This window comes from Athene noctua, chromosome 1, assembly GCF_965140245.1.
Source record: "Athene noctua chromosome 1, bAthNoc1.hap1.1, whole genome shotgun sequence".
Taxonomy (NCBI): Eukaryota; Metazoa; Chordata; class Aves; order Strigiformes; family Strigidae; genus Athene; species Athene noctua.
Window position 1 is genome coordinate 140,740,666 of NC_134037.1, and position 26,818 is coordinate 140,767,483.

General features: G+C 41.6%; 2 protein-coding genes across 2 annotated transcripts; both read right to left on the minus strand.

Moving 5' to 3' along the window:
* Positions 1-976: 976 nt before the first annotated feature.
* ZBTB11 (zinc finger and BTB domain containing 11) lies at positions 977-20,089 on the minus strand. The gene is made up of 11 exons (XM_074898491.1): positions 19,313-20,089; positions 16,968-17,203; positions 16,075-16,306; positions 14,111-14,925; positions 11,523-11,702; positions 10,785-11,021; positions 10,271-10,415; positions 9,101-9,218; positions 6,276-6,434; positions 5,613-5,788; positions 977-4,231 (listed from the first exon to the last, which is right to left on the minus strand). The coding sequence occupies exons 1-11, from the start codon at positions 19,620-19,622 to the stop codon at positions 3,705-3,707; spliced, it is 3,135 nt and encodes a 1,044-aa protein (XP_074754592.1). The 5' UTR covers positions 19,623-20,089; the 3' UTR covers positions 977-3,704.
* A 2,692-nt stretch (positions 20,090-22,781) lies between these two features.
* On the minus strand, positions 22,782-26,744 carry RPL24 (ribosomal protein L24). Its single transcript, XM_074898504.1, has 6 exons — positions 26,633-26,744; positions 26,443-26,518; positions 25,114-25,224; positions 23,935-24,071; positions 23,515-23,578; positions 22,782-22,912 (listed from the first exon to the last, which is right to left on the minus strand). The coding sequence occupies exons 1-6, from the start codon at positions 26,635-26,637 to the stop codon at positions 22,832-22,834; spliced, it is 474 nt and encodes a 157-aa protein (XP_074754605.1). The 5' UTR covers positions 26,638-26,744; the 3' UTR covers positions 22,782-22,831.
* Between the last annotated feature and the right edge of the window lie 74 nt (positions 26,745-26,818).

Genomic DNA, 26,818 nt, shown 5'->3' on the forward strand with positions numbered 1-26,818 from the left:
CTACTTTGTGGTATACGTACATCTATGCCAGCTACCCTTTAGGCGAGGTGGAGTGGGCGAGCGTGGCAGGGGCTGTCACAGCGAGCAATCAGAGCGTGTACTTTTTCATTCAGTGGCATATAGTGAGATCTTAAAAAGCTTTGCTAATCTTGTGACTTAGTTCTTAAATTTGGATTTCCCAATGAGACAGATGCACAAATAAAGTGTGTTTCTGTAGCAGGAACTCTGCTGAAACCTGATGTCATGAGCCTCTGTTTATGTTTTCCTTGTAGTACAAGCTTATTAATTTAAGGTGATGCATCTGTAGCTGTGTCCCTGTTGAGCAGCGGTTGTTCAGTGGTCGGCCGCATTACTTCTTCAGCACTCAGCCTTTTGACATCCTTGGTTTTATTTCATTATATACTTCCCACTTCACTTGGTTACTTGCGGGGGCTTACAGAAGAGTTAACATGCTAAAAAGCTCCCAGCATTTCCTCTAGGAATCAGGATGAACCACAAAAGGTAATCAGGCTTTCGGCAACACTGACATTGCCTGAAAGTCGCTCTGACAGCCGGGGGAAAGGCACAGGGTGCTGCCTGCTCCCAGGCCGGGAGGCGGCTGTACGGCTCACCCTTCAGCCAGGAGGGTGACACTGGAGCACAACTTCCGAGCCACAACCCCTGCTCAAACACTCATCCCAGAGCAGAGGCCAAGGCAGAAGTGCTGTGTGGTGCTTGCTTTAGGGGGGGCAGAGTTGTACAGAAACCCAAATCAAGAGAAGTAACATCTGAAACAAACTAAAATGGTTACTGCTAGGTACTAACTAGGAGGCTGGCACAGTGCCTCCTTCACCAAGAGGTCTTAAGCAAAACTTGAAAAGTAAGTATTACTAGAATTGAACACATCTATCTATATATGGCAGATGAAATACTGAAGAGGAATAATTCAGCAACTCATTTTTTCCCCCGAAAAAAGAAAAGTTGCTCTAAAGAGTAATTCATGGCAATGCTCAGTTTATTTAATGACAGAGATGACCATAACTCTATACATCTAACACTAAATAAAAACAGCAGAATGTACAAATCAAATCAATTATGTACAGGAATTCTTTAGGAATACTTTAAAAATTGATATTTCTCATGAGCTCTATTTTTTTTAAAAAAATCAAATTAAATAGTATCAACTGCGTATCTGCAGTCTGACTTCAAATAGATAAGGGTAATGAACATCTTAAATTAAGAGCTGAAGTCTAAAGAAAAACATAAGGCAACTTCAGAGATATAGGAACAGCAAAGCTCAGAGCGACCCTCCCTACTCACCTCCTGCCCTTCTGAAAAGGTAAGGCACAGTACATTAGGAAAGGGGTGCTGCAACACTTAGCTTTGGCATTCCTGGATGAGTCTTGTTTAGGAAACACTCTGTGAATTTTTGTTTGTTTGTTTTTAAATGGCAGGCCATCAAGTCAGTGAAAGCATTTTTACAGTGGGTAACAAGGCTTCTAAATTCAGATTCACTTCTTCCATAGGTTGGGCAAATAAATAAATGCACCAAAGATTAAACTAAGGTGCTGGTCATATTCTTTTTATAAGGTAACACACTAAATATACAAATAAGTTCTAGCACTATTTACAGCTATTTTTCCTTGAACATTTCATCACTTTAGGAATACATAATTATTTGTAAGATACAAACATTAAAGTACATTTTAAAGTTTACCTAATGCTCTTTTATATCTTCTTCCATCACAACGGCAGTATTTTAATTTTAAGCAGGATGGCTATCTCCAGATTCTTGACCATACAAAAATTCAAGAGTTACAGCTAGCAGGTTGTTGGGGTTTTTTTAAGTATTCACTTTAGTTTTACACCATTTGGTAATTAGAAAATAATACAATTGTAAAGGGCTGCAGGATGTATAAATAACTAGATTATTTCTCTGCAGGAAGACTGTGACCTTTGAAATAGTCATCTATAGATTAACTCAGATCCAAGGCTGGAACTAAAACTACATCATATTGCTTAAAAAAATTTCTACAACTGCTTATCTACATGCTTGCAAAGTATAAAAAGAACAGTTCATTCTGTAGCTTAGTAGACAGATACTCAAGTAAGATGAAAGGTAGAAATACTAATTCAAATGAGGTGGTTACTTTGTCACAGATTTTGCCTAAGTTTTGTTCAGTGGATCTCTTTCACAGGTAGTACAGTTATATGCATGTAACTTCATCTGTGAAGTTTACTCTGAAATATTACGGGCTTCTGGCTCCTTGGATATCTTGCTGCTGTCAAAGTTGGGAAACATTTGATAGTACTATAGATTGAGAAAAATTTAAAGAATACAGTTCTGATTGTTCATGGGTATAGCACATTCAGTTACCTCAACAGACATGTTTCTTGCTTAAAAAACACCTAAACAAGCAACATGGAAAGAACCCACACCTTGTACAGATGAAGATGGGCATTGTTCATGGTATTAAATGACGGACATTTAAACTTGGGCCAAGCATGGCTGTGATTCATACTTACTTGCAGGAACACCCAGTAAGAATTTTTCCATCTATGCGGTGTAACACTGGGTAATTAGCTTGCCCTAGAAGTATTTTCTTACAGCAGCCGTAATGGGTCTTCTGGAGACAAACTTAGTTTTTACCCCATACTTAGGTTTTGATAGTTCTCTATCCTGATACTGCTGGGTGTCCTGTTTGCGAATTAGCAGGGGTCCCCCTTTCAACACGATACGAGACGAGATCAGATTGTAACTAGTTGGACTTCTGCAGTATATTTATATTCCTGAAGAATGTGCCATTAGACCTTTTTCATTTGAGAGTTTCTATGTCAAATGTAATGCAAAATTAGAACCATCCATCATTAGGCTGTCTGCTTTGGACACATACAACGATAGCTTCCGTTACGCAACCAATCATCGTTAACTAACCATGGTTGTGCCTAGAGGCTGAAGCGTAAGCTCCCTGCTTACAAATAAAAAGCAGTTTTTTGCCTTCTCTAAGCAGGCTCCCTGCAGTGCGCTGTTCTCTGGCCAACTTAAATTCACAATCCATCTCAGAGAAACACTTCCTCAAGACTTCAGTGGACCTCTGCCCATCACCTGTAAAACATTTTACAGCATTTTGCTGAATTTTGGACCTGCCACTCACCAATTTGGAATTCGAGTTCTTCAAAACCAGGATTCACTAACTGCTGATGGTTCTACCCAAAGAAAAAAGCCTCAGATTTTCTGTATGTTGCATTAAGCACGTGCTGCATGAAGCACTGTACCATCCCCTTGTCTTGGGGAGTAAACAGACAGAATCCAATACAGGTAATTTGCTCGCAAACTTGATGAAATATACTTAAAAACAAAAGTAAAAAAATGCTACTGATAGCTGTGCATTTAGTGCATCTTCTATTTTTTCCTTTTTTTTTTTTTTTTTTTTTTTTTAAAGTTACAGCATGGTACTTACTCCATGACACAGAAAATTTTATTATTCAAATTATTATTTTTTTAAATTTTATTTCAGTTACGGCCAGTGCAGAAATCTTAGCCTTCAAAGCCTTGGCCCACACTGAAGTATCTTAACTTTTTGCCTGTAATGCAGTATTTCGTCAGCAAGATGTTCAGTACTGGGGATTAACTGTTTGAAAACAGTCATCACTGTAAGCCTGAGACATCCAGTCGCTCCCACAGACACAGGGCCTCACCCTTTTTCCCCTCTTATGTACTGTATTCAGTCTGTCTTTGTAACATGGGCCACTTCCACTTCTACAGTTTCGATGGCCTGTGTCACTTCAACCATTTTCTGTCCTTGCTGTTGAGCCAATACATAATTTACCACCTGCATGATGCTTTGGTCAGAAAGAGTAGACACTGATGTACATTCTTCAGTAGCTGCAACTGCTTCGATGGCTTCAAGCGTCTCTCCTGTCACTACCACGGTCTCAATCTCATTATCTTCAATGCTAATCTCTGTTTCTTGTTCCTGCACGTCTGCTGCTAAAATGCTGATGGCATGCTCTACCTGTGTCCCCTGGTTATGAAACTGAAGAGTATCTTTTTCCAGCATAATTTTGCAGGGTACGTAATCCCTATGGAACTTGGTCATATGCTTCCGCAGCGTGCGGGCGTCTATGTAAGCTTCGTTGCACACTGGACAGACGTAGGGCCGCTCTCCGGTGTGCGTCCTCACGTGGCGCTTCAAGGAGCGCGCGTCAGCCCAGGCCACGCCGCAGGTCAGACACTCAAAGGGCTTCACACCTGCTCTCGAAGGGAAGGCAAGGACAAGACATCGTCAGTGTTCATACATATGCATGAGTGACGATGAGAAGTGATGGGGGGAACAGCAGTATAAAATCTCAGAAGAAATACTGTAACTTTTTTCATGTAAAAAAGAGATCTTGCTTACCAATTTTCTGCTCTACAATATAATGCAAGCCTAATACATTCAGTGGTCATATTTTCCACAAGTGCTCTGTCCAATCTAACATTTTACTTCTAAAAAACTTTTCTTCTCAAAGTTCCTTTTAATACAGTTTCTCCCCTATTTCAAGTATATATATTTCAAGCATACCACTTAATAAAATTCTCAGTGTTTTTTGCCAGCAATGCCTTTCTGAAACCATGTTTCACTTCACAGAATTTGTCACTCATTTCTAGTCACATTTTATTTTTGTAAATCCCTTTATATACCTCTCACCAAACCAGCACCCATTCTAGTTAGCTGGTAATGCCATCTACAGTTGTTTCCTCGTCCTCCACACCACATATGTTCAAACACTGCACCTGATGCTTGTATGATCTTATTCTCCCTTACAACATCTGAGTTCTGTGGTCTGTAGTATCTAATGGGGCATGTGGGTAGTGACAAACACTATTTAAATACTGGCTTTTCCTCTGTAACACTGTAGATTTAGGCTAAGCACCTACTACAGGACACTTTCTCTGTTTAGAAACAAACACAAAATCTCTATTTCAAAAGTTAGACAGCTATTACATTTACTCATAAGAGCTCTTTTGAAGCATGTCTCCTTTTAAAAAGTGTTTTTTGCCCTGAAATAAAAGTACATATAGACTTCTAACAGAGCTGGAACATCCAAATGCTCAAAAATCAGTATCATACTTCACATCTAAAGTAAAAATGCACACCTTTTAAAAAAAACTATAAAATGTTTTCATATTTTCCCCCAAACATCATATAGCTTGTTATAAATCAAGAAGTTGACCAATTTCCAACAGTGGTCCTTTTGTTAAATTCAGGCCAATCCCTCTCATGTTTGAAAAATATTTTGTTAACCATGTGCACCTTTCAAACTGGAGAATGTTTTACTATATCCAATTCTTTGCCAGATATACAGCTTTTAATCACTTCTAAAAAAATCCCCTTCCATTAAAGTTCTGAGAAGGACAAGTTGTCACCTGTCCCTGTGTGTGACTGCAGTTTTAGGCAGAGCCCAACAGCCAGTTCTGGGAATAGCTGGAAGCAAGTTAACAAACAAGGACTAGCATAAAAACAACTGGAGAATCTGTAAGAATTTCTATGCATCTTGCAACACAGGACATACACAGACTCAGAGAAACCCTTTCCTCCATAGTGTTTTTAGGGGTTGAGGGATGTCATGACTACTTGTTTTCTACATACCTTCATGATTGTTCATGTGTCTCCTATATTCTCGGAGTTGTGTGAATTTTCTTCCGCAATGCTCACAAACTCGTTCCAGATTTTGTTTTGCTCTTCCTTTTTTACCATGTGTAGCTTTCTTTACATGTCTTCTATACAAAGCTTTCTCATAAAATTCTTTGCCACATATATTACATCTAAAATGTGTTAAATGAGAAATCTATTGAAACCGTTGTTCTATGCTTATGTTACACTTTTTAAATCAAAATGCACTTCAATTACAGTAGGCAAAGTTCAATGGGAATACTGACTCATATGACAAGCAATTCCATAATTAGAAACAATATTGTTGGACCGAGCTACATTTTCTCTTATTCACAGCCACAAAGCTTCCACTTACCATTCTAGAGAAGTGAGATCACATACAAAGCATTTCTAACATCATCAATTACAATTATCTTCTTACAACTTTACTGTAGTAGTTCCAGGATTGTGTCAGCAGGTTAAGAGTTGGACCACACAATCTGAAGCCACCCATCCATTTTCAAGCACTCAAGACCCCAGTCAACATCAATAAATTGGTACTTTAAGAAAGGACTAGGCAGTTCTTTCTTGACTGGCTGTGAATCTGTATAAACTCATATTGATTAGTTCATTTTAGTTGTTAAATTAATTTCCTCTTACCTATAAGGGTCTGTGACAGAATGAGACTTTACATGAGAATACCAGTCTTTCTTCCAACTGTAACATTTTCCACAGAACTGACACTGAAATGGCTTCACACCTAAATGTTTATTCATATGCTGCCGAAGATCTCGAGCTTCATAGAAACTCTTTTCACACCTGTAACAGTCAAGGTTTTAGCATCCCACATAAGAAAGGTCTTGTTGATCCTGATTTCAAAGTCACTGGAACCCTCCTCTTTAATGGCAACTGAAGACTGATAAGACAACATCTACTGCGTCATCAGTATCTATGGAAAGCACAATTCCTTTCCAAACTAGGGAAAATTAAAAGAAAAAAAAAAAAAACAAAACAGCTTATCTGAAAGTCTGGAATATACCTTGAGGAGCTCTGCAACACTTTTATTTGTTATGGGTAGCTATATTCTTTCTGTTATTTTTATGGAGAATAATCAAAGGCAAACCAATTGGAAGGAATCAGAAATCTGTATTATACCATATGAACTTATGAGGATAGTAACAGCTTTCTTCCCTTAACCAAAGAGATAACTGGGATTTGTTGTTTGTAATGCTCATAAGTGTTTTTTTCAAAATTAAAAATCAAATTCAGAATCCTACAAGAAAGCATCTGGAAGTAGTGATACTCATACTTTAGCCTGCTGCTTGTCTACATCTAAACCCAGGCAAATTCCTAGTCGTCCTTCATGTATACGTTATCATAGTGTGACTATAATTACAAATCACTAACTCCTCTTGGTATGAAAACTGCAGAGGTCAGTCTAATCAAAGACATACTTTCTCCCCTTGAAAGAAATTCTGCTCTTCAGACACCTTTGCCTGATCATCTGCATCTCTTTCTCATGTAACATCATATACCTGTATGACTCAAGAAAGGACAGAGGCAGAAAAATGCCAGCAAGCAAAGGTGGAGGGTTCACCTTCTACAGCTGATCAACCTCTGGAATGAGGGAATCTCAGAATTCCCAACCTCCAGTGGCATCTGAAAAGAAAAAGCTTCCATACAGAAACAAAATTTCCTGAAGAATGGGCGTTCTGGAGAAGGAAAAAGCCTTCTTTGGTTTTCAGGGGAAAAAAATATGAAAAAAAATAATTTAAAAAAAGGGAAAAAAAGGAAATAAGAAAAAAAAAAAAAACAGCGATGGTCTCTGAGCCACCTGAGCAACGTCCTCCTCCTAGGCTGGAAAAACTGACAGCTCCAGTTCAAATGGAGCTCTCAGGGATCCTGGGTTTGCAGATCCACATCAAAAAGTACCACAAAGACCCCTAAAGGTCTTGAACGGGGATGGCACTTGGTAATCTCCCCTCAAGGCCTGCATATTTGGAAAAGCCATTAGAGAAGTAAAAAACTCATTCAACCACTAACTACCACCACTCTCTGACACCCAGGTACTACTGCAATTTAATCGAATACCTACTTCACTGGAAATTTTCCATTAACATTTCAGGAAAATAACTCATGTTCAGCTTTGTTCAACTGGGCCTGAAGCTCAAACTGGCTGGGAGATAAGAGTCAGACTTGAAGTCTGCCGGAGAGATTTACATACTGAGCCACTGAACCGGAAAACTGAAGTCTGGTTATTGCTTAGTGAAGCTCTTGAAACCGTTTGTGATAACATGAATTATATTCTTAGTATATATCTTTGCTGTAGAAGAAACAAGGACTATGTCTGTTTTGAAGGGGCTGGGGAATCAAAATACCTTCTCTGTCAAGGTGATCTTTTTCATCCACAACTGTACTGCCTTGGGTAAAACCTTTTTATATTTAAAATATAATTCTCCTTCAAAACCAAAATTGCCTTCCCTAGTACATTTTGTTAAACAGTTCCGTCCCGGTTGTCGACCCTATTAGCTCTGTTCGTTGTGTTTCTAAGGTTGATATTCTAAGCATTAAAAAGCACTAAATAAAAACATTGCTGACAGAATTAAAGCAAGTTTTCAGCAGTGAGAAAATATTATTTTTGCTAGCACGCAGCAGCACTACCAGAGATACTTTAAATAATACTTTATAGCTTTCATCAAAGCCATGAGTTGCATACAGGCAATCAAACTGTGCAACTTCTCTTAATAACTGAGAGAGTTTTCCACTGACACTTTGGAAATTAAGCACCATTTGTGCTTTTGCAGGTCACTTGAAAGGGTTCTCCTACAGTCTGCTTGGTCATGGAAAAAGTATCCACGTTTTGCTACTGCACTAGGAGACATGCTCTTTCTGATTACAGTTTCTGCTAAACTGAAATCCATAATGCAAAGATATTCAAGTGATCATATAAGTTTTATGGTCAAATTAACTGCAATAGCCAGTGAGTCTTAATTTATGATGTTCCTGTAGAGCTGTTTGCTAAACACAGTCTACTGCAGTGCATGCAAGTACATGACATCATAGACCGTATAGGAAATCTTCAAATTAAACTGAAATCAAATATTGCAGTAGAAGAGGGCAAGAACAGGCTGAGGGCCCGTCACCACTGATGAGCATACCGTTCTTCTATCTGTCCTACAAGGGAGCTTTAGGACCAAATAGCTACTGAGTACAGCTACAAGTGACAACACAGCCATTAGAAAACAAATCTCTGAAACTAGAGTTAGGTAACAGTTAAAAAACAAACTTTTGCTCTCCAATGTATTAACATGTATTAGCACGTATTAACAAAAGTGTGGTTTTTACTCTTATGCTTTAAGTGTCTTATTCCAGGCCACTGAACAGTTTTACACTACACCAAGGAGCTGCTTTTAATCTTTAAAACTACTAGGATCATTAATGTTAAGAAAAAAAGCCCACCAAAAAAAGCCTACCAACCAACTTACTCGGTACACTGATATGCACGAACTTCAGGCTTTGGCTGGTGTTTCTTTATGTGTTTACTGAGTCCTGATGCCCTGTGGAAAGATTTTCCACAGATGGAACAAAGATACTTGGATTCTCCTGACAAAAACAAAACAAAACATGTTACAAAGCCAAGCTTCCATATCTCTGGAGTGCTTTGTGAGAGTTTTTTGCTTTTTATATAATTTATCTTAAGTAATCAGAGCAGTGCTACGAAGATAAGTTGGTTTAATTACATACAGATAGAATTTTTATGTTTTTTATATGTGCCAATGTAATAACACACAGTGGGAAGTAGCAACTCTGAATTACTTTATTACATTTTTTTAAACACAGGTGTAACACTGCAGCTACTAATTATTCATGAAATGTCAACAGCCTAAAAAATTGCCCTCTTGTGTGAAAAAAAAAAAAACAACTGCCTGTGCCCGTGTAATATGAAACTTCTCCAGCAACGCAGCATTGTTTACAGATAACTTATATCTTGAATTTGTGGAATATCACTTAAATTAAAAGTTTTCCACTCCAGTTCATCAATTTAGGGAGTGCTGAGTACTAATATAAATTCCTTCATTACTGCAACAAATGGTCTTAACAGAAACAGTCTCTTGATTCTGACCATCTTGAGAAACAAGAAACACGGACAATTTCTACACATTACAATTTTAAAACTGCCTGTATTAAATTATTATCTTTCACATGCTAAGATCTTTCAAGATACCAGGTTTTATAAAATTTCAGTATTAGTACAGCAAGTCTTGTAAAACATACATGGAGATTCTCAGAGAATTAACATCGCATGTTTTCCTCCACAAGGACCAGCCAGAAGTTTAAGTGTTCCAGAACATTCCAGCCTGTTGCCTATCTTTGTTGAATTGACATGATACAGGCATTAAACACATGCATAAAAACATAGGAACAGACCAGCCATGATTCACTGTTCTCATATAGAATATGTACACTATGGTTAAACAAGCCCAGAAAATAAATGTAAAATGACTACTTACCTCTATCTCAGCTGCCTGACCAGTAGAAGAAAAAGGAGAAAACACTATTTTTTTTTTTTTAAACAGTTCCTCTGACACTGAAGGACAATGTTAAAGTTCAGCAGCACACAATAGCCAACCAAATTAAATGGATCCTCCTCTTACCTGTATGAATGCTCATGTGTTCCTGAAGACTTCTTTTTGTGACAAATGACTTTTCACACAAGTCACACTTGAACTGTTTCTGTACTTCATGGAGAGCTAAGTGCATTTTTAATCCATGCTTATACGTAAAGGTCTTTCCACAAACCTAAAAAAAGAAATCCAGATCCAGTGGAATAGGACAAATAAAACTCATTATGTAATAGGTGTTTAACTTCAAACACAACAAAACCTCCTGGGAACCAGGATGGCCAAGCCTGTGATTTCACACAGAACTGCAGAACTGGTCTGTTAAAAATAAACTACTCAAGGGAAGGCATTCTTCTAGACACAAGAATACGAACTTTCATGATTCAACTTCATTCTAATTTTCTCAGTCTTGGACTACAAGAATTATTGTGAGGAATGTTACAAGCATTCCCTTTTCTGAAGTGACCTAAATTAACCTAAATTTTAGGGCAGAATACGAATACCAAAATATCAAGAAAATGTTACTGATATGGTTAAAGGACTTTACCTTGCACGCATGTGGTTTTACACCTGTATGTTTGAGCATATGTATTCTGAGAGAATAGAGCTTAGGTAGAGTTCTCCCACATATATCACATATAAATTCCCGTTTAGTTCTCCCTTTCACAGAGGAAACGCCTGTCTCTTCTACATTAGCAGCTGCCGTGTTCACTTCGGTCTTCCGAGTGTGCCGGACAAGATGGGCTCGCAGGGACGCACCATACTGGAATTCTTTTTTACACAACTGGGGAAGAAAGTATTACAACTTTACATTTAATAGTCCAAATTTATTTTAAAAAAGGTAATAAAAGGTTTTAAGTATAATAATATGATTAGCTAGGTCTATAACCTGGCTCCAACAGACATTTTATCTCAGGTTGATAGTTGTGTATTTTGAATTTTATGGCTACTGATAGAACCGCTGATCACTTCCCAATGAGGATAACTTCCAGGCTAAACTAATCATGGTTGCAAATTTACCAGTAAGATTAAAAATAAAGCCCACTCCAGCACTGTCCTGAGGAGGCAGTGCACTCCCATGTCATATGGTGCTGTCGGGCCATGGGACTGCACCACATTTCACCCCACCCCATCCAGATCAGGGCTGCAACCATCTCGGAAACCTGCAAGGTAAATAATACATGTGCAAAAAGAGGTAAGAAAAATAATTACTAATGTCATTACTGGATGAATTTTCATAAGGAGAGAGGTTTGCAGAAAAACAAATACCCAAACCAAAACTTACTGGGCATTTATAATCTTTACACCTTTCATGTTTCAGTGTGTGCATTATAAGTGCATAGCGCCGCTGGAACACCATTCCACACTCAGTGCATTTGTGCTGAGCTTCCACTTCATTATTTTCCGTGGTCTCTCTTTTGGGTTGTTTCAACTTCTTCCCTCTTTGCACCAGCTTCATGGCAACCTAAGTTGAAGAAACATAACCCGCAAATGAACTTTACTAGACCCTATTTTATATTTTCTATGCAAGTTAGTACTAAAAGCTGATGTTTCTGTGTGTTGCTATAATACCACCAAATTTTGCTCAGTTTACTTAGCTGCTAGAAAGTTACCCCCTTTCGGTTCACTGCAAAACTACAGATCTCATAGTGGGTCTTGTTTTAAAACCATAAACTGATTATAATTACAGACAGACTATGACTTACTAGTTCAGAGACAACAAACTATTCAGCCCTGAGTAACAGCCTAGGTGAGAGTTAAGGGATAGTTACAGAGGAACCACAAGGCACTGCCAGTCACAATTTCTATCAAATGTTTGCAACTCTTTCCTAATCTCCAACTTCCCTTTTCAGGATTTACATTTGCTGTACTACAAAAGTCATTAGATTTTTAAAAAAGCAGCCCAATTAATTTTTACCAGATAGCAAAAACTGAGTTATTAATAACCTGTAAAAAAGTTTACAGTATTTAAGAAAAGTTCTTTCTGCTTAAAAGCATTCCAGCTTTTCCACTGAAGTGGTCTTCTTGTTAGGCAGCAGTGTTGTTTGTTAGGCAGTATTGGCAGTGCTACCTGGAGCTGGTAATCTCGTTTTCCTTTGAAGAAATTTGCTGTCAAATTATTTGAAAGCCAAATTGTAAGTAAGCAGGCTGAAATTTCCTGTATCAGGTATCTCCCCTTCAGGTTTCTGAGAATAAGGTAATGGAAAAAAGTACAATGCATCCCCATTTCTTCCTCCTGTTCCCCCTACAAGTGAGGTATCTAACAGTTTTTGAAAATATGCTAGCCTTTCCACGTGTCTCAGAAACAAACTGAAACTCAACACAGGAACTTTTTTTTTTTTTTAATTTGACTGTTGCCCTGAAAATTTATGCAAACTTGGCTAAATCGTGATGCCACAAAAAAAATTTAGTTCAGTAAACGGTAAGAGCTTGAAAAATAATCCATTCATACACAGAATGCTTCATCTCCAACATCTCCATACCAACTGCAATTACTGTAATTCAGAAGTCAGCAGCAGTTTGACTGCAATCTCTTTTTCCTGCTATTCTTCCAGCATCAAAACTGGGAACTCAGGAAGCAATGTCTCCTTCCCAATGCTTACATCACATCCAGTGCCATGGCAGGGAAGGGGGTTGGGGTGGGGGGCAGAGCTGAGGGATGCATGAGACAAGAATGCTAAAAGCTATGAAAGGAGTTAGGAAAGCAGAAACCTACTGAATCTAATTCTGAGGAATTATTTAAACCAGTTTCTGTTTTTCATAGGTAGCCACTGTCTGAAGACCTCATCCGTCAAGAGGCCAGATTTAAATTAAAAACTGCAAAACAAGTTAAGAGGAGCTGTTCCCAAAGCAGAACAAAACCTTGTCATTCTCCAACCATCATAAATAGGTTGCTCAATCATTATGGTTGTGCTAGTATTCACATTTGGGCTTTAAGTCCATCTGTAAAAGGAGACTAATGCTAAAATTTCTATCTACAAGGGCGCTGTAATGGTAACAAATTATCCCACTGCATGTGGGACTGGTGGCTCTAGTAGGTAAATGTCTCCCAGAACACCTCTGGAAATGATCAGTTCTTCCTAAAATGCAGTCAATGTGGAATGAGTAAGGCAAAGTGTGCTCTGTCACAAAAATGAATGTATTAGTGCTCAGTGAGGTGAATGTCAGCTATCCATAGGCACTGAAAGAGGAAAGGCTCCTGAAGGGCAAAGAGTAAGACAGTCTCATTTAAAAAGATAATAATTGAAACAACTAGTACAATTACTAAACATGTAATATGTGTGAGTGCTACAGTTTTTAATACCAGTGCTCTCTGAACCTTTTTTTTTTTTTTGAACTGACCCCAGTCTGAAGGTAGCAGGACTACATTATTGTGGCATGACTATGTCTTGAGATCTACACAGGATATCAGATTTTTCATCCCCAATGCTCTGTTTTCAAGTCGTAACAAATGTAGGGTCTTACTTCTCTGATACATAAAATACATTTGTCTATGACTGACATACACACATGCTAGTTAAGAGTTAAATTCCCAGATCATGAATAATTTTAGGGAAAAGATACACCTTCTGTTCAACCATAAGAAGCTGTGAGAAGATACTCAAGCTGGGCTAAGGTCACTGAGCACTCTAAACATCTTCAATATGGAAGGAATTTTGACACCAATGTTTGGTTTTTTGTTTGGGTGTTTTGGTTTTGGTTTTTTTTTTTCACAACTGTCACATTTTAGAAGTTACTTCAGTTTGCAGTAATGTTAATCGCTCAAAAAGAAAAACATCTGACAGACAGTGCTTGGAATCACGAAAGTCTTTTCAGACTGGTCTCGAAACACTGGTTGATTACTGACAACAGGCTTAAAGACAGATAGAATACCTGTTGTATTGCAGACTTAGGATTTGTCTTTCTATTCTGCAGTTTTTTGTCAGTTCCTTTATGCAATTTGATATATCCCCCTTCACTAACAGAACGCTGGCGCAGCTTGCTTTTGTAAGTATCGTCCTGGCTGGAAGCTAGGCTTTCTGGTTGCGAAACCGAAATGCACTGTTCTTCAATTTGCCTGCCACATTTTAGCTTGACTGTTCCTGAGGAGTCTTCAGAAGCACTGTCCACATTTGCTTTACCATTTTCGTTCTGATCTGTCTCAATTGTTGTTTGACTTTGTGTGTCCATGGCTTCCACAGCTGACGGCTTAGTCTCTACAACAGACATGGTACTATTTGAAATGCTCTCCAGCAGCTGCATCTTGATGTAATTTTCAGTTGTTTCACACTGCTCCACAGGCTTTGGAAGACCATCTGGAGTGGCCTCTGCAGGCTCTGAGGGCACCAGGTCAGGCTGGGGTGCTGCGGCCTCCTCTGTCCCAGCAGAGGAAGGAGCTCCATTCATAGCAACTGGCACTTCACTGGATGCGAGCTCCGGTTGCTCAGCACCATCCACGGGCTGCCTCTCAACTTCAGTCTGCTCTGATAAATTTTGAGTTGACTCTACTGTTTGAATATCTCCCTTTTGGTACACAGTAATTTGTTTCTCTTCCATCTGTTTGTGCACATTTTCACAGATTTCGAGGACTTCTGACATGAAGAGATGCCGGGCAAGCATGGCTACTTCTGCCATACTACAGAAGTCAAAAGTTAATTCTGAAGTATAAGCAAATTCCAACAGAGGCAGGAAACTGGATTTGCAGAACCCTACCAGGAATAAAACAAAAGATTAGAGCAAACACTGGTGATCCCAAATTACACCAAAATATCCCATGATGGATAAAACAGTTCGCCTTTGATATGGTTAAGTCTGAAATTTAGAGCGTAAAGCACTTGCAAGTAACACTGAAGCCTCTCCACTGGGACTCAATTATTGTCATATATGAAAAAGCGTCCTTCTTGTGTATTTTCTATGTGGAAGTAAGCTCAGCTTTCCAATAAGTAAGTAGAACTGAGGTAGTTTCACAATATAATTCTTTAGAAGAATGTTTCAAGATGCTGGGAGAGCCTCAACATTTTTGAAGCAGATTATCCCTGATTTAACCCAAGTCATTTTGGACCTGCTACATTCAGAAAGCAGTCAGGATTTAAGTAACAACTGCTGTGGCAGAAATATAAGACAAGAAAGTGGCTAATGGAAAAAAGAAAAAAAGATACGGATATATAGATAGAAATGCTTATAAATAAGCATTTGGTATAACTTTTCACAATTCTGTAAATCATAAATATTTAATTTGGGGGACTTTCCAGAACATCATACTACAAATCTATTGTTCATGCAGAGACAGATACAGTTAAGAAACAAATGAGAAAGCAACGCAGTAGGTGTATGTTCTGTACAGTATTCTTCATCACTACAAAGCTATTTTTAGAACATTTATTTTAGGATCATCTCCAATCTTTAAGTACCAGAAGGTTTGAGAAATAAGCAGAAACATGTATAATAGTGTTTTGCACATATAAGAAACAATTTAGTATTTGTTCAGCTAAACAACTGAGAAGCTGGTCAACATCCCTTCTTGATGTATTCAAGCATTTGATTATGTACCCTTTTTTAATGTTTGTGACTAATACAAGGAGAAAACACGCCTAATCAAAGTAAAAATCAATCCAAAGCTTCTCAGAAATTTTAAGATGAAATCCCATAGTCCATTCAATATGGAAGATCAGATTATGCAAAACTAGAGCGATCACTTTAGCATTAAAATCCACACAAAATACTTTCAGATCAAAAGAAAGAAAAATAGCAAGATGAAACATTAAGTTGTCTTGAACACTCAAAAAAGACTGAATCAAATACTGTACACCTTACTTAGGATATTATGATTTCTAGCTTTGAAACCCACAACAATTCACCTGACAGATCCACTACAGCTTCATGACTAGAGACAGCTCCCTTTTCAATGAAGAGCTCTCGGAAGTACTCGCTGTTGGCTGCCAAGACAGATTTGTGAGCTTTGTACTCCTCTCCTTCAATCAGCAGAGTCACATCACAGAACTGATTGGAAAGCCTCTGCTGATTCAGTTGGTTTAAGACTGACAGACAATGTTTGGAAGATGACTGCTTCACAAGGCCCTTACTGTCAACCTGTCATAAACAACATTATGAGAACTTCATTACATTTAGACTGTGCCTTTTTAAACATTCACACTGAAATACAGAAAAGGATTATTTTCTGCAACTGTACAATCAGTTCAAGCCTGTACAGCATTTAGTTTAACTTTACTGTTGTTTTCTTTCTTTAAACGCATCCAGTTTCACCCTCCCTCCAAACACCATTAAAACAGACAACCGGCAAAACGGGAAGACATGGATATTCAAGCAGTTCTTCGACCATATTTTTCAACGCTACAATCTGAAATGGTTTCTAGATTCAAAAGCATTTATTTACATGCATATGAACCCCCAGTTACCAACAAGAATTTATATGTATATAAATATAGCATCATTTATTAAGGATTCCATGACTATCTTGTATGTAATGCCTTACTACTTCTGCCATTCATTTTCCCTTGGGTCCTACAGGCATAAACAGGAGTTGGGGTTATTTTATTTTCCAAAAGTGACATACTAGAATTAACTTCACTCTATATATACCAGTAACCCGTTTCCACATATTGAATATCTTTGGCAAAATTTATATCATCTTATTATTACAAGTTTATCACAGCAATGGAAAATAAGTATGTGACTAAGAACACATTAACAAACATCTTAAATACATTCAGATGTAAACAATGGTACTTACAAATACAAGTTCATGCTTTGCTATTGGCTTCTTCTTCACAGGTTTCAGGGATGCAGCTGGGATTGATGGCGGATTACTCAATTCATCATCTGTTTCATTACTGTCTTCATGAGATTTTACATCCAGTCCTAGCTCCTCCAGCATTTCAGAAGGATCTGACAGAGATCTAGAGCGATCTAGCTTCTCCTGGCACTTGCTGCATTCTTTAATGTAATCTTTAACCTGCTTAAGAATACCTAAAAAAAAAAATTAATTGGAGCTTAGTTAGGCTTCTAATCTTTGTTCAAGTTACCTTAAACACATAAGTAAACATGTAGGTGACTAGCAAAACAGTATGACACACTTACTGAGAAAAATGAAGTCAGACACCTACACTTTGCTTCTCTGACTTCTTTTTACCTGTTTTGCTTCTCTCACATCACTGCATGATATATCACTACTGTAATCCATCATTATTTTGAGAAAGCTCACCTAAGGACTTTTGCAAAATTGGGACCAACTGTGTTATATGCAATGATGCTGACATGTATTAACACCAATTTAAATAAATTGCATATGATTAGGGGATTTGAAGAAATTAACTTCCCACCAGTACTTTAAGTGGTGTAACTAAATAATTTTTGATACTCAATAGTTCCTAAGCCCAAGGTCCTCTTCCAGGTAACAAGGCATTTTCAGTGTATGGCTTTCAACCCAAATTCATTTTCTTCATTAGGACAAAATAAAAGCATACATAACAACAGCCATGTCTCTGTAACTCAAAATCTAGCACAGCTTAAAAACCTGGCTGACATAGACTTGCACCGCTCACACCTTCTCAGAGCGTGAGATTCACTATCATTATGTACATATCTCTGTAAGGACAGGGAAAACAGACTTCAGGCAACCCGACATTCATGCCCATTTCAAGCATTTTTCCTTGATTTCATCTGTCCATTTCTCAGGACAAAAGGTTTCTGGTCTTCAGATCTCATATCTAGCACCCTTCCTGGCCACTTGACCACTCTATAGCCCATTGCTTCCCAGTTACAGAGCAGAGAGAAACAACAGACTGGCACCCATGTGAGGATGATGACTGGGTCAAAGCTGCTGCCCGCTAGCAGCAGAAGAGCATTATAACGGCTGGGGAAGCCAATGTTTTAAAGGAGACACAGATAAGAAACAAAACGCTTGAACTGAAAGCAGGATGTGAATTTTAGTATTATCAGTGCAAGAGAAATAAGAGAATATAGGTTGTACAAATAAAGGTAACCAATAAGATCAAAAGATGCAGATTACAGAATGTGTTCCTCTGACAAACAGAAGATATACTGATGCCCATTAAGGAAGTTTCCAGCGTAGGATGACAGTAGATGCTAGAACAGTCCAATATTGGGCAGATGATGAGAATCCAGACAAAGGCAAGATGACCACCTTCCAGAATGCATTTATCAACTTCCAAATCCTTTTTCACATCAAAGATCTTCATTCAAGTCAGCAGGATCTGGACTGGAAGGACAGGCTGCAACTAGAGCAAAAAGCCTCCAAATCCAGATAGTGAAAACTAAAGCTGAAATGACAGATGTGCTGACTGATGGACCAAAAAAGCATTAACAAGAGAAGCAGTACAAACAGAAACTAGGCCCTGGGCAACAGAAAAGTGGGATATTTGTTCAATGGATAGGTAAGACTAAAAGTAGAATGTCAGATCCAAAGGGAACACAGAGAGCAAATCACTGGCTCAGCCAAAAGGCAGTCCCGATTGGGACTTACTGCTGTTCGTACGCTACTATTTCTAACAGCTGTGGCATCACTCGGGGCCTATCTGTGGATTAGTTTGGTCTTTTCGGTTTCTCATGAGAAGAAAGAGACAAATATAACAATGAGTGCATGGACTAGGAGCCACCGCTGGCCGCTCTACTGTTCGAACGTGAACACCACGCACATGCCGGCTGGAAAAGGGTTAAAAGCTGAGCCTGGTCACAGAGAATGGATGAACGCCCCATACTGAGCGTCCAGGCTGAGAAATGCAACACCTGGATGGGGACAGCCGTGCTCGGCGCTCCCATATATTGCGAGCATCGCTACTGGCTAAGAAGCCGCGGGACAAGTGGCCGAGCCAGGTGTAAGCCGCACAGCCAGGCCTGCCCCTCCGAGCAGCGACCCGCCGTCGCGGCCGGCATCCCACGGCGCTTCGAGACGGCGCGTCCACGGCCCCCGCCACTCGGGGAAGCGACAGCCCCGCCGCCCCTCTCCAGGGAGGGGACACGGCCGCCCTCTTCCCAAGCGGGGTCCCGGCGCCGCAGGGGCTGCGAGCCCGGCTCCGCCAGCCGCCGCCTCCTCCCCGCCCGCCGCCCCCCGCTCACCTCGCCACCAGTACTTCTGCGAGAGCCCCTGCCAGGTCTGCAGGCGGGTGCGGTGGGCGCCGTCGGGCGCCAGGTGGGCGGCGCGGATGAGGCGGGCGCGGCGCTCGGCCTGCAGCACCACCTCGAGCTCGGCGAAGCGCTGCTGGTCCCGCTGCCGCCGCTGGTAGTAGAGGGTCCCGCCGCGCACCACGTAGCAGGCGGCCGCTTTGCGGATCTTCCGCTTGGCGTTGCCCTCCGTCCCCGGCGCGTAGGGCTCCCGCTCGTTGGTCAGGTAGCGCAGGATGGCCAGGTAGCTCTCCTCGCTGGACATGGCGGGGCGGGGGAAGGGGGGTGAGGGGCGGCCTCCACGCCGCTCCCCCGCGCCGGGCTTCCCCGCTCGCCGCCGGGCAGCGGCACGCCGCTCTCGGAGGGCGGGCGGAGGGTCCGGCTCCCGCCGCCGGCGGGGAGGCTGCTGCGGGACAGCGTCCTCAGGCGGGACGGAGCCCGCCCGGGCCAGTCACATGCGACGAGCGCGGCGGGGGAGAGGTGCCCCGGCCCTCGCCCCGCGGGGAGGGGGCGTCCGCGGGGCTGCGAAGGCGCCTCCCGGAGCGGGGGGAGCGTGCGCGGCCGAGGGAGGGAGGATCGGGGCCTCCCGCGTCTCCGCCAGCCCCTCGCCCCGGCGCGGGGAGGCCGGAGAGCGCGGCCCGCGGGCGGCGGGTCCGGCGGGAGCCAGGCCCGGGGGGGGAACTGGAGTTTCGCGGCCAGCGGCGGCAGGTGGGAGGGAGAAGCTCGGGCAGCAGGAGCAACGGAAAGACAAAATGGCTGCTGCACAAGAGGAAGTGAGGTCAGAGCCCGCGAGCATGGGAGGCGGGCGGGGAAGGGGCGTGTGCTCGGGGAAGGCGCAGCTCGTACGGGGCGACGAAGCCGCCATTTTGGAACCGGGCAAAGGAGAGGCCGGGCGGAAGGCAGGCGGCGGCCATCTTAGAGTCGGGAAAAACATGTGAGGGAGAGCTCGACCCTGGCGCTAGGAGCCGGGGACGCTACTAAATAAATACCTTTATAGCCCGAGCTCTGAAACAAGCTGCCTCCACTTCAAAATTGCCTCCGCAGTAGGAGCTACGAGAAAATTAGAAGCGTGATTTCACAGTGCAGTGTGAGCAGCACAACTGGTGACAGCTGCACCCGTGCAGGCAAGGTGGCATGGCAGCTATGCTTCAGGGTGTTCAGAGTGGACTTTCTTATTTGTAAAAGGAAAGAAAGGAAATTTTTTGAAACATCAGCTGCTGGTTTTCCTTGTCTGAATTCTGACCTGATTTTGGTTTACACCCATAAGAGACACATGAGACGCGGGAGCCACAGGATACCCATGCCCTGCCAGGAGCATAGCCAGCAGCAACCCTTCCCTTTTGCTTCGTCCTTGCAAAACGGCAGCCTGGAGTACTGTGATTCCCCCCCACATACAAAGATACTGACTGGACAGAGCGAGTCTGGCAGAAGGTTGCTAAGGTGGTCAGAGATCAGAGCATGAGGGGTGACACAAGGCTCAGTGGCTGGGCTTTTTCAGCCTTAAAGAGGGAAGGCTTTGTGAGGACTTTGCTGCTGTCCACAGCTACCTCACCAGAAGACACAGAGAGGATGGAGGCAAACTCTTGTCAGGCACAGGTTAGAACACAGGAAATTCTGATTATATGTAAGGATTTCTTAATCTTTTTTTAAAAAAACATGGTGGTGGTCAAATACTGGATCAGGTCCCCCTAAGAGGTGGAACCTCTGTCTTCAAAGTTGTTCAAAACTCAGCTGAGCATCCTGAATTAAATGGACATGCTTTGAGGAAGGGGTTGGACTAGGTGACCTCTGGAGGTCCTTTTCAACCTAAATTCTTCTGTGGGTCTATGAAAAAGTTAAATATTCAATTTTTCATTATAAGTATTTAATAGAGGAGCAATTACATTGCATTAGGTAAACACAAGGACTTAAATTTCCATGTTAATTTATTGCATTGTATCTATGTTTGAGCTGAATAACGTGCAGTTAGCACCCTTCTCTGAACAGCCTGACTCACTCCCTTGAAGCAGAACTTGATAGGAGAAATCTAATGTGCTGCTACTCTTTACTTTGTCTCACTGAATCAGTCAGAACTCTAATAACAGCAACAAAAAGTAATCTTAAAAGAATTTCTGTGCACCTCTGCAGTAACACCAGGGAGCCAAAGCCTGCAAACTTCAAAGCTCTAAGAAATACTAAGTTACTAATTTGTCATATCTGACAATCAATTCCAATATATCATTAATGGTTTTTCAAGCCAGATTGTAAAACCTCATCTTCACTTTCAGTGTTTTAGCTGAAAACCTTCACAGGCATGTATACAGTGTACCAGGTGCTTTATACAAGTCACTGATACAATCAGATTTCATACAGCTGTCACTAGCATAGATGACTTTCAGTGGTGGTTTCAGCCTCCAGTTTTAAATTATTAAAAATCCCTTTCCCTGTAACAAGCAGTCTTCCTTGCCCTCTTTTCCCCTACAGTTCCTTCCTACAGGCTCCTTCCTTTCAGGTGTGTTAACCAGTTTAAAAGCCTTCAGTTCTGTACATGAGTGGTTCCTGTGTTGGGTTTTTTGGTTTTTTTTTTAACAGTGTAATTGTTTATAAAATAATGGGGCAGATTCCACTTACATAATCAAGGTAGACCTATTTTAAATGGGTTGTACCCTTCATTCAGACCCAGATTCAGATCTATTTCATTAATAAACCCAAACCAAAGGATAATACAACTTGAAATATAATCAAAGTGCTCATTACAGCCATTGATTTGAAGCCCAAAAGAAATGCAGGAAGCAAAACTATGAAAAGAGCTGCTTTCTTGACTAGTATAGTAACAAAGCAAGCCCTCAAAGCTAACAGGCATTTAGATGTGGCATAAATAAATTGAGAAGTAGATGATGCAGAAAATAGAGAAGGTGCATTTTCTCCTGTGCTTTCAGTAAGTCAGAGGACAGAGCTTTGCCAAGGCTATTACTGGCCATCAAATCCACAGCAAAGTTTGAGCATGCTGTCTATGTGGTGTAATTACTAAAGCAGACAGATATATACTCCATGAACAATTTAACAAATGGCCCTCTAGAGTTGGGAGGGTGGGGAATTACTAAGGGAACCCCTACCTGCATTCTGGAAGTTAAATACAAACCTAAATGGGTTTGAAGTAAGTGCATACCATCAGCTGTATTTGAAGCTCATTCAACCTTCACAGCCATGCTCTTCCTGATGACAGCCTCCAGCAATTCATCCTGTTACTTCCCAACACAGGAGTTGCATCTGTACCTTTGCACACAACAGCCCTGTGGTCCCTGAAACCCTCCATTCCTTTTTTTTCAGCCTATTTCTCCTTTGATCCTCCACATCTTGCTACATGTGTTCAACAACCCAAGTGCATTAGACAGATTGATCCTCTTCAGTGTATCTCACACAGTTGAAGAGAACATGGCACAAGTTATCAGTGTTAGTCAGATGTTTATTCAGGAAGACTAACAGTTTGGTAAATTAACGCTTTCCACCAACACGGGGAGCAGAAACCTTGACTGGTTTCACAATCTTCTGCTTCGGTGCTGCTTTTGTAGGAGCCTGTAGAGAAATAAAAAAGTATGAGCAAAGAGAAGCAATTTATCTGCAGTCCTGAAAGTGTCCCCCTGTATTTAAGATTCTTGATAGAAATTAGGCAACTTAAATCAGATCAGGTAAGAATTAGACTAGAATTAAAATGTATCAGATTAGAATTATGTGAACAGATGATTACACAGATATCACTGTAAGCCTACAACATGTATGATGCCAACATACGGTATTAATTCATAAGTAATAATGGCATACATGCTTGCATTCATCAATATATTGTTACCAAGTTCCTAGATACTGGACACATCCGTACAAGCTTTTAGTCATCAAAAAAAAAATCTATGACATGTGGTCAGAAAGCTCTTTTACTGTAATGTTTATTTCTGCTGTAAAAAAGTTTCATTCTATTCAGCTGTTTGGGTATATTTAACTTTAGTACACAAGTCTGGTCACGGTGCTTCCAGATAAACAAATGGGAAAAAAGAAAAACAGAAAAAGAAAAACAGAAAAAAGATAAACAAATGCTTTTTCCAAACACAAATGGGAATTTCCAATTAAGCGCTGCACAGAATGTTGCGTTTCATTGTTTCTATCCACCTATTGCATCTTACCTTTGCAGCAGAAACAGCCGTTTTCTTGGTTGCCTGCTTAGCCTTCTTGGCTTCTTTTGCAGCCCTGTTAATTCACAGAAAAAGTTATTCGTGTCTGCCATTTAGTGTTTCTTTGTCTCAGCACTGGATAAACTCCGAGATTGAGAAAGCAATGCATTATTTCAGGTTTATCCTCTGCATTCAGTACCCTCTAGGGAGGCTATATTTTCACAAAGAGAAAGGCCAAGAAGACACCCTTCTCTGCTGCTACTATCTCTTGCTGAGATTACTCAGTATTACCACTAAATATACTGATTAAAAAAACCAACCAACACAAAAAGACTTATAAAACACAGAGCTCATCTACAGTTTAAGCTTTTGTATGAAAAGCATTAATCTTTGAAAAGCCTGGGATAGCTCCACTTATCTCCAGTTTCTCACCTAATAGCTTGTTCTCTTTGAGCCTTTCGTACTTCAGGCTTCTGATTTCGTTTAGCCATAATCTCAGCTAAGGACGCACCAGTGATAGCTCTCTGAAACTTAACAGCACGACGTGTGCGCTTCTTTTGTATCTCTTCCTAAAATGGCAGAAGATGAAGGCAGACAATTAGTATCACAAGATGTTAAACAAAAGGCTAAAAACAATTATAGAAACAAGCTGCTATTGAGATTGAAGCTATTTTAAAACTCTATACAGAAGTAGAATTTTACTCCTCACTTTGGAGATAACTGATTTCTTGATTTACCAAAGCAGATCAACAGCTAAGAAAGAATAATGTATTCTCCTTTCCAAGGTATAAAAATATTCCTTTGGAAGAATGTCAGAAGTTCAGTTTTCTCTAACTCCCCAAGAAAAAAAAAAAAAAAAAAGGGGGGCAGTGGGGATAAAGTCCACTTTGATGAATCTTCTGAAAGAAAGACACTTCCCATCTGTTTAAAGTGGGATCACAGTGCTGGGCAGCAGTGTAAACCATGGAGCATCAGCTTTCCTTCTGCAAACAAACTGGTAAAAACAGACTTGTAACACATACGTAAGCCTTTCAAAATGCTCTTTTGCTGTGCATGTTTAAACAAGAGCAGTGAAAGCACCTCACATTACACACCTTTTCATCTTTTTCATGCACTGGCAACCACATAGGAGAGACCTCCTACTAAGCTGCAGCCCAAAGTTTTCAAGAAGGGGAGGTGAAAAGCTCCCTCACCCTTTAACGCCCAATTCAGCTCCCTATGCTTCCACCATTCAGGAAGTTGCCAAGTCCAAACTTTCAGAAAGTCTGCATAGTAAACAGCATTACCCACCTTCTCTAAAACTAATTTTTTAAAACACATGCCATTCATGCAATTGTTAAAATCTGCTAAACCTACTGTGATTCTGAGCGGTCCCTCAGAGAAGCGACACAGCACAAATGCAGTGCTTTTGCTGAACTGGTTACCTTTCAAACATATAGCAGCATACAAACTCATGCACATTTTCAGCAGTATTGGCCAGTCTTCATGCTGGTTATACAGGTCACGCTTCTGCTAAACATCAGCATGCTCAAGTTACCTCTATTCTAACAGAGCAGTGACCACATCTTTTGGTAGGAAACTTGAGAGCATCATTAGTTAGTATATACTTACCGACTGTCCTTTCTTGTGTTTCCGCCTGTACAGAACAGTCCAGTTGATTTGACGGGGGTTTCTCTTGGAAAGGAAAGCAGACTCGCATTTTGCATTCAAAAACTGAAAAACCTGAGAAGGTAAAGTATTTTGTATAAGCTTTGTTACTATGAAAGACATGACTACAGTTTAGGTTAACACAGCAAGTAATTCTCTGATTCAGTGTTTTTCAACAGTGACGCTTTTGTATTTCAAAGCTCTGACAATTAGAAATTTTAGAAGATCATTTAATTAAAAGTTTGGAATTTTGTTCTATTGATCAAACTGATCTCTTACAAGGCGTTCTGAAGCAGCTTAGTTTTTCTGAGGAAAGCTCAAATTACCGCTTGCATCCACTGCTGCACCGTATTCTAGGCACAGCACGAATAGCCTCATCCAGCACTGTCCTTTTCAAGTGTCTCTCCTCAAGTAACTGTGCACTTCCTATACGTGTAGGTGAGTCAAAACTTGGCCTAAAGAACACGGGGAGACAAATACTCGGCCCAGTTCCTTCTCATGCAGTCACGCTAACCTTCTTGTCTAGAGTAACAGCCAGAATTAGCAGGCTCATTTGTTATTAGCCATACAATTCAATTGAGTATAAGATAACTCCCAGAAGAGCACCTGAGGGTTTAAGCAGTCGATTTACTTGGCTGTCATTTCCCATGACCTTCTGTACAGCAAGACGACTGTACGGGGATACCCAAAATCCAAACCCTCCTTTTGTAGATGGGAATAGTGTATTTCTGTTTACGACAGTGCTATCTGTATGAGATACGAGAGCCTGAAAGGGCTCTCCTCCCTATTCTATCCCCGTAATCAATACCCAACTTACTTACAAATCCAGTTATTAGCTTCAGTAAACCTCAGCAATAGATGCAGTACATCTAAATAGCATTTTCTACAGAACTCTGGTACTTCGGACCAGACTCCTTCAGACACCCCAAACCTCAGCTCAAATCCCGACGCCGAACGCCAAGCTACAGCACGGTTCTCCCGCGGACCAGGTCTGACGGTAGTCACATCTGGACGCCGGCGGGAGCGCAGCAATGCCGTTTCTCATTCTCATACCGCTCAAGAGGCGCGATTCAGGCGGTCGCCACAACACCGCCACCGGAGACCCCGGGCAACACCGAACTCCCCACCGCGCGTCCAGGGCGAGGCCTCGGCTTCGCCCGGCACAGTGCCGGCCTCTCTCTCCGGCCTCCCCCTTCTTCAGGGCCCGCTCCCGCCGGCCCCCGCCGCCCGGCCCCGCAGCTGCCCCCTCCCCGCGGGGCTCGCCTTGGCCTCCCCGCCCAGCCCCGGCCTCACCTTGCCGTCGGTGCGGGCGTAGCGGCGGCCGTGGCCCGGGTAGATCTTGTATCCGCTGAAGCTGCACAGCTCGACCCTGCGCGGGAGAGAAGGGTTAAGGGGAGAGAGCGGGTTATGGGAGGAGGCAGACGCGGCCTCCCCACGGCGGATGTCCCCGGATGGGGCAGCGGGGAGCCACAGAGGCGCTTACTTCATGATGGCGGCGGCGGCTGCGAGGCGGACGGCGGCCGGGGCCGAGAGGAAGGGAGAGGAGGGAGTGACGCGGGACGGAGGCTGCCGGGAAGCGGCGCGCGGCACGCCGGGACAGCACCGCCCCCTTCGCGCAGGGCCTGACGGGGGCGGCGGAGGCGACACCGGCCGAGGGGAGGGACGAGCC

What these genes read in the sequence shown, in the direction of transcription:
- ZBTB11 (XM_074898491.1), bottom strand. Translation starts at nt 19,622, where the DNA reads ATGTCCAGCGAGGAGAGCTACCTGGCCATCCTGCGCTACCTGACCAAC. An exon ending in CAAAGCATGAACTTGTATTT is followed by an intron (nt 16,307 to 16,967) that starts GTAAGTACCATT and finishes TGTTTATGACAG; the next exon opens with GTTGACAGTAAGGGCCTTGT. An exon ending in CTAAGTCTGCAATACAACAG is followed by an intron (nt 11,703 to 14,110) that starts GTATTCTATCTG and finishes TCTTCAACTTAG; the next exon opens with GTTGCCATGAAGCTGGTGCA.
- RPL24 (XM_074898504.1), bottom strand. An exon ending in AACACAAGAAAGGACAGTCG is followed by an intron (nt 24,072 to 25,113) that starts GTAAGTATATAC and finishes CTGCCATTTTAG; the next exon opens with GAAGAGATACAAAAGAAGCG. An exon ending in CGGCTGTTTCTGCTGCAAAG is followed by an intron (nt 22,913 to 23,514) that starts GTAAGATGCAAT and finishes ATTTCTCTACAG; the next exon opens with GCTCCTACAAAAGCAGCACC.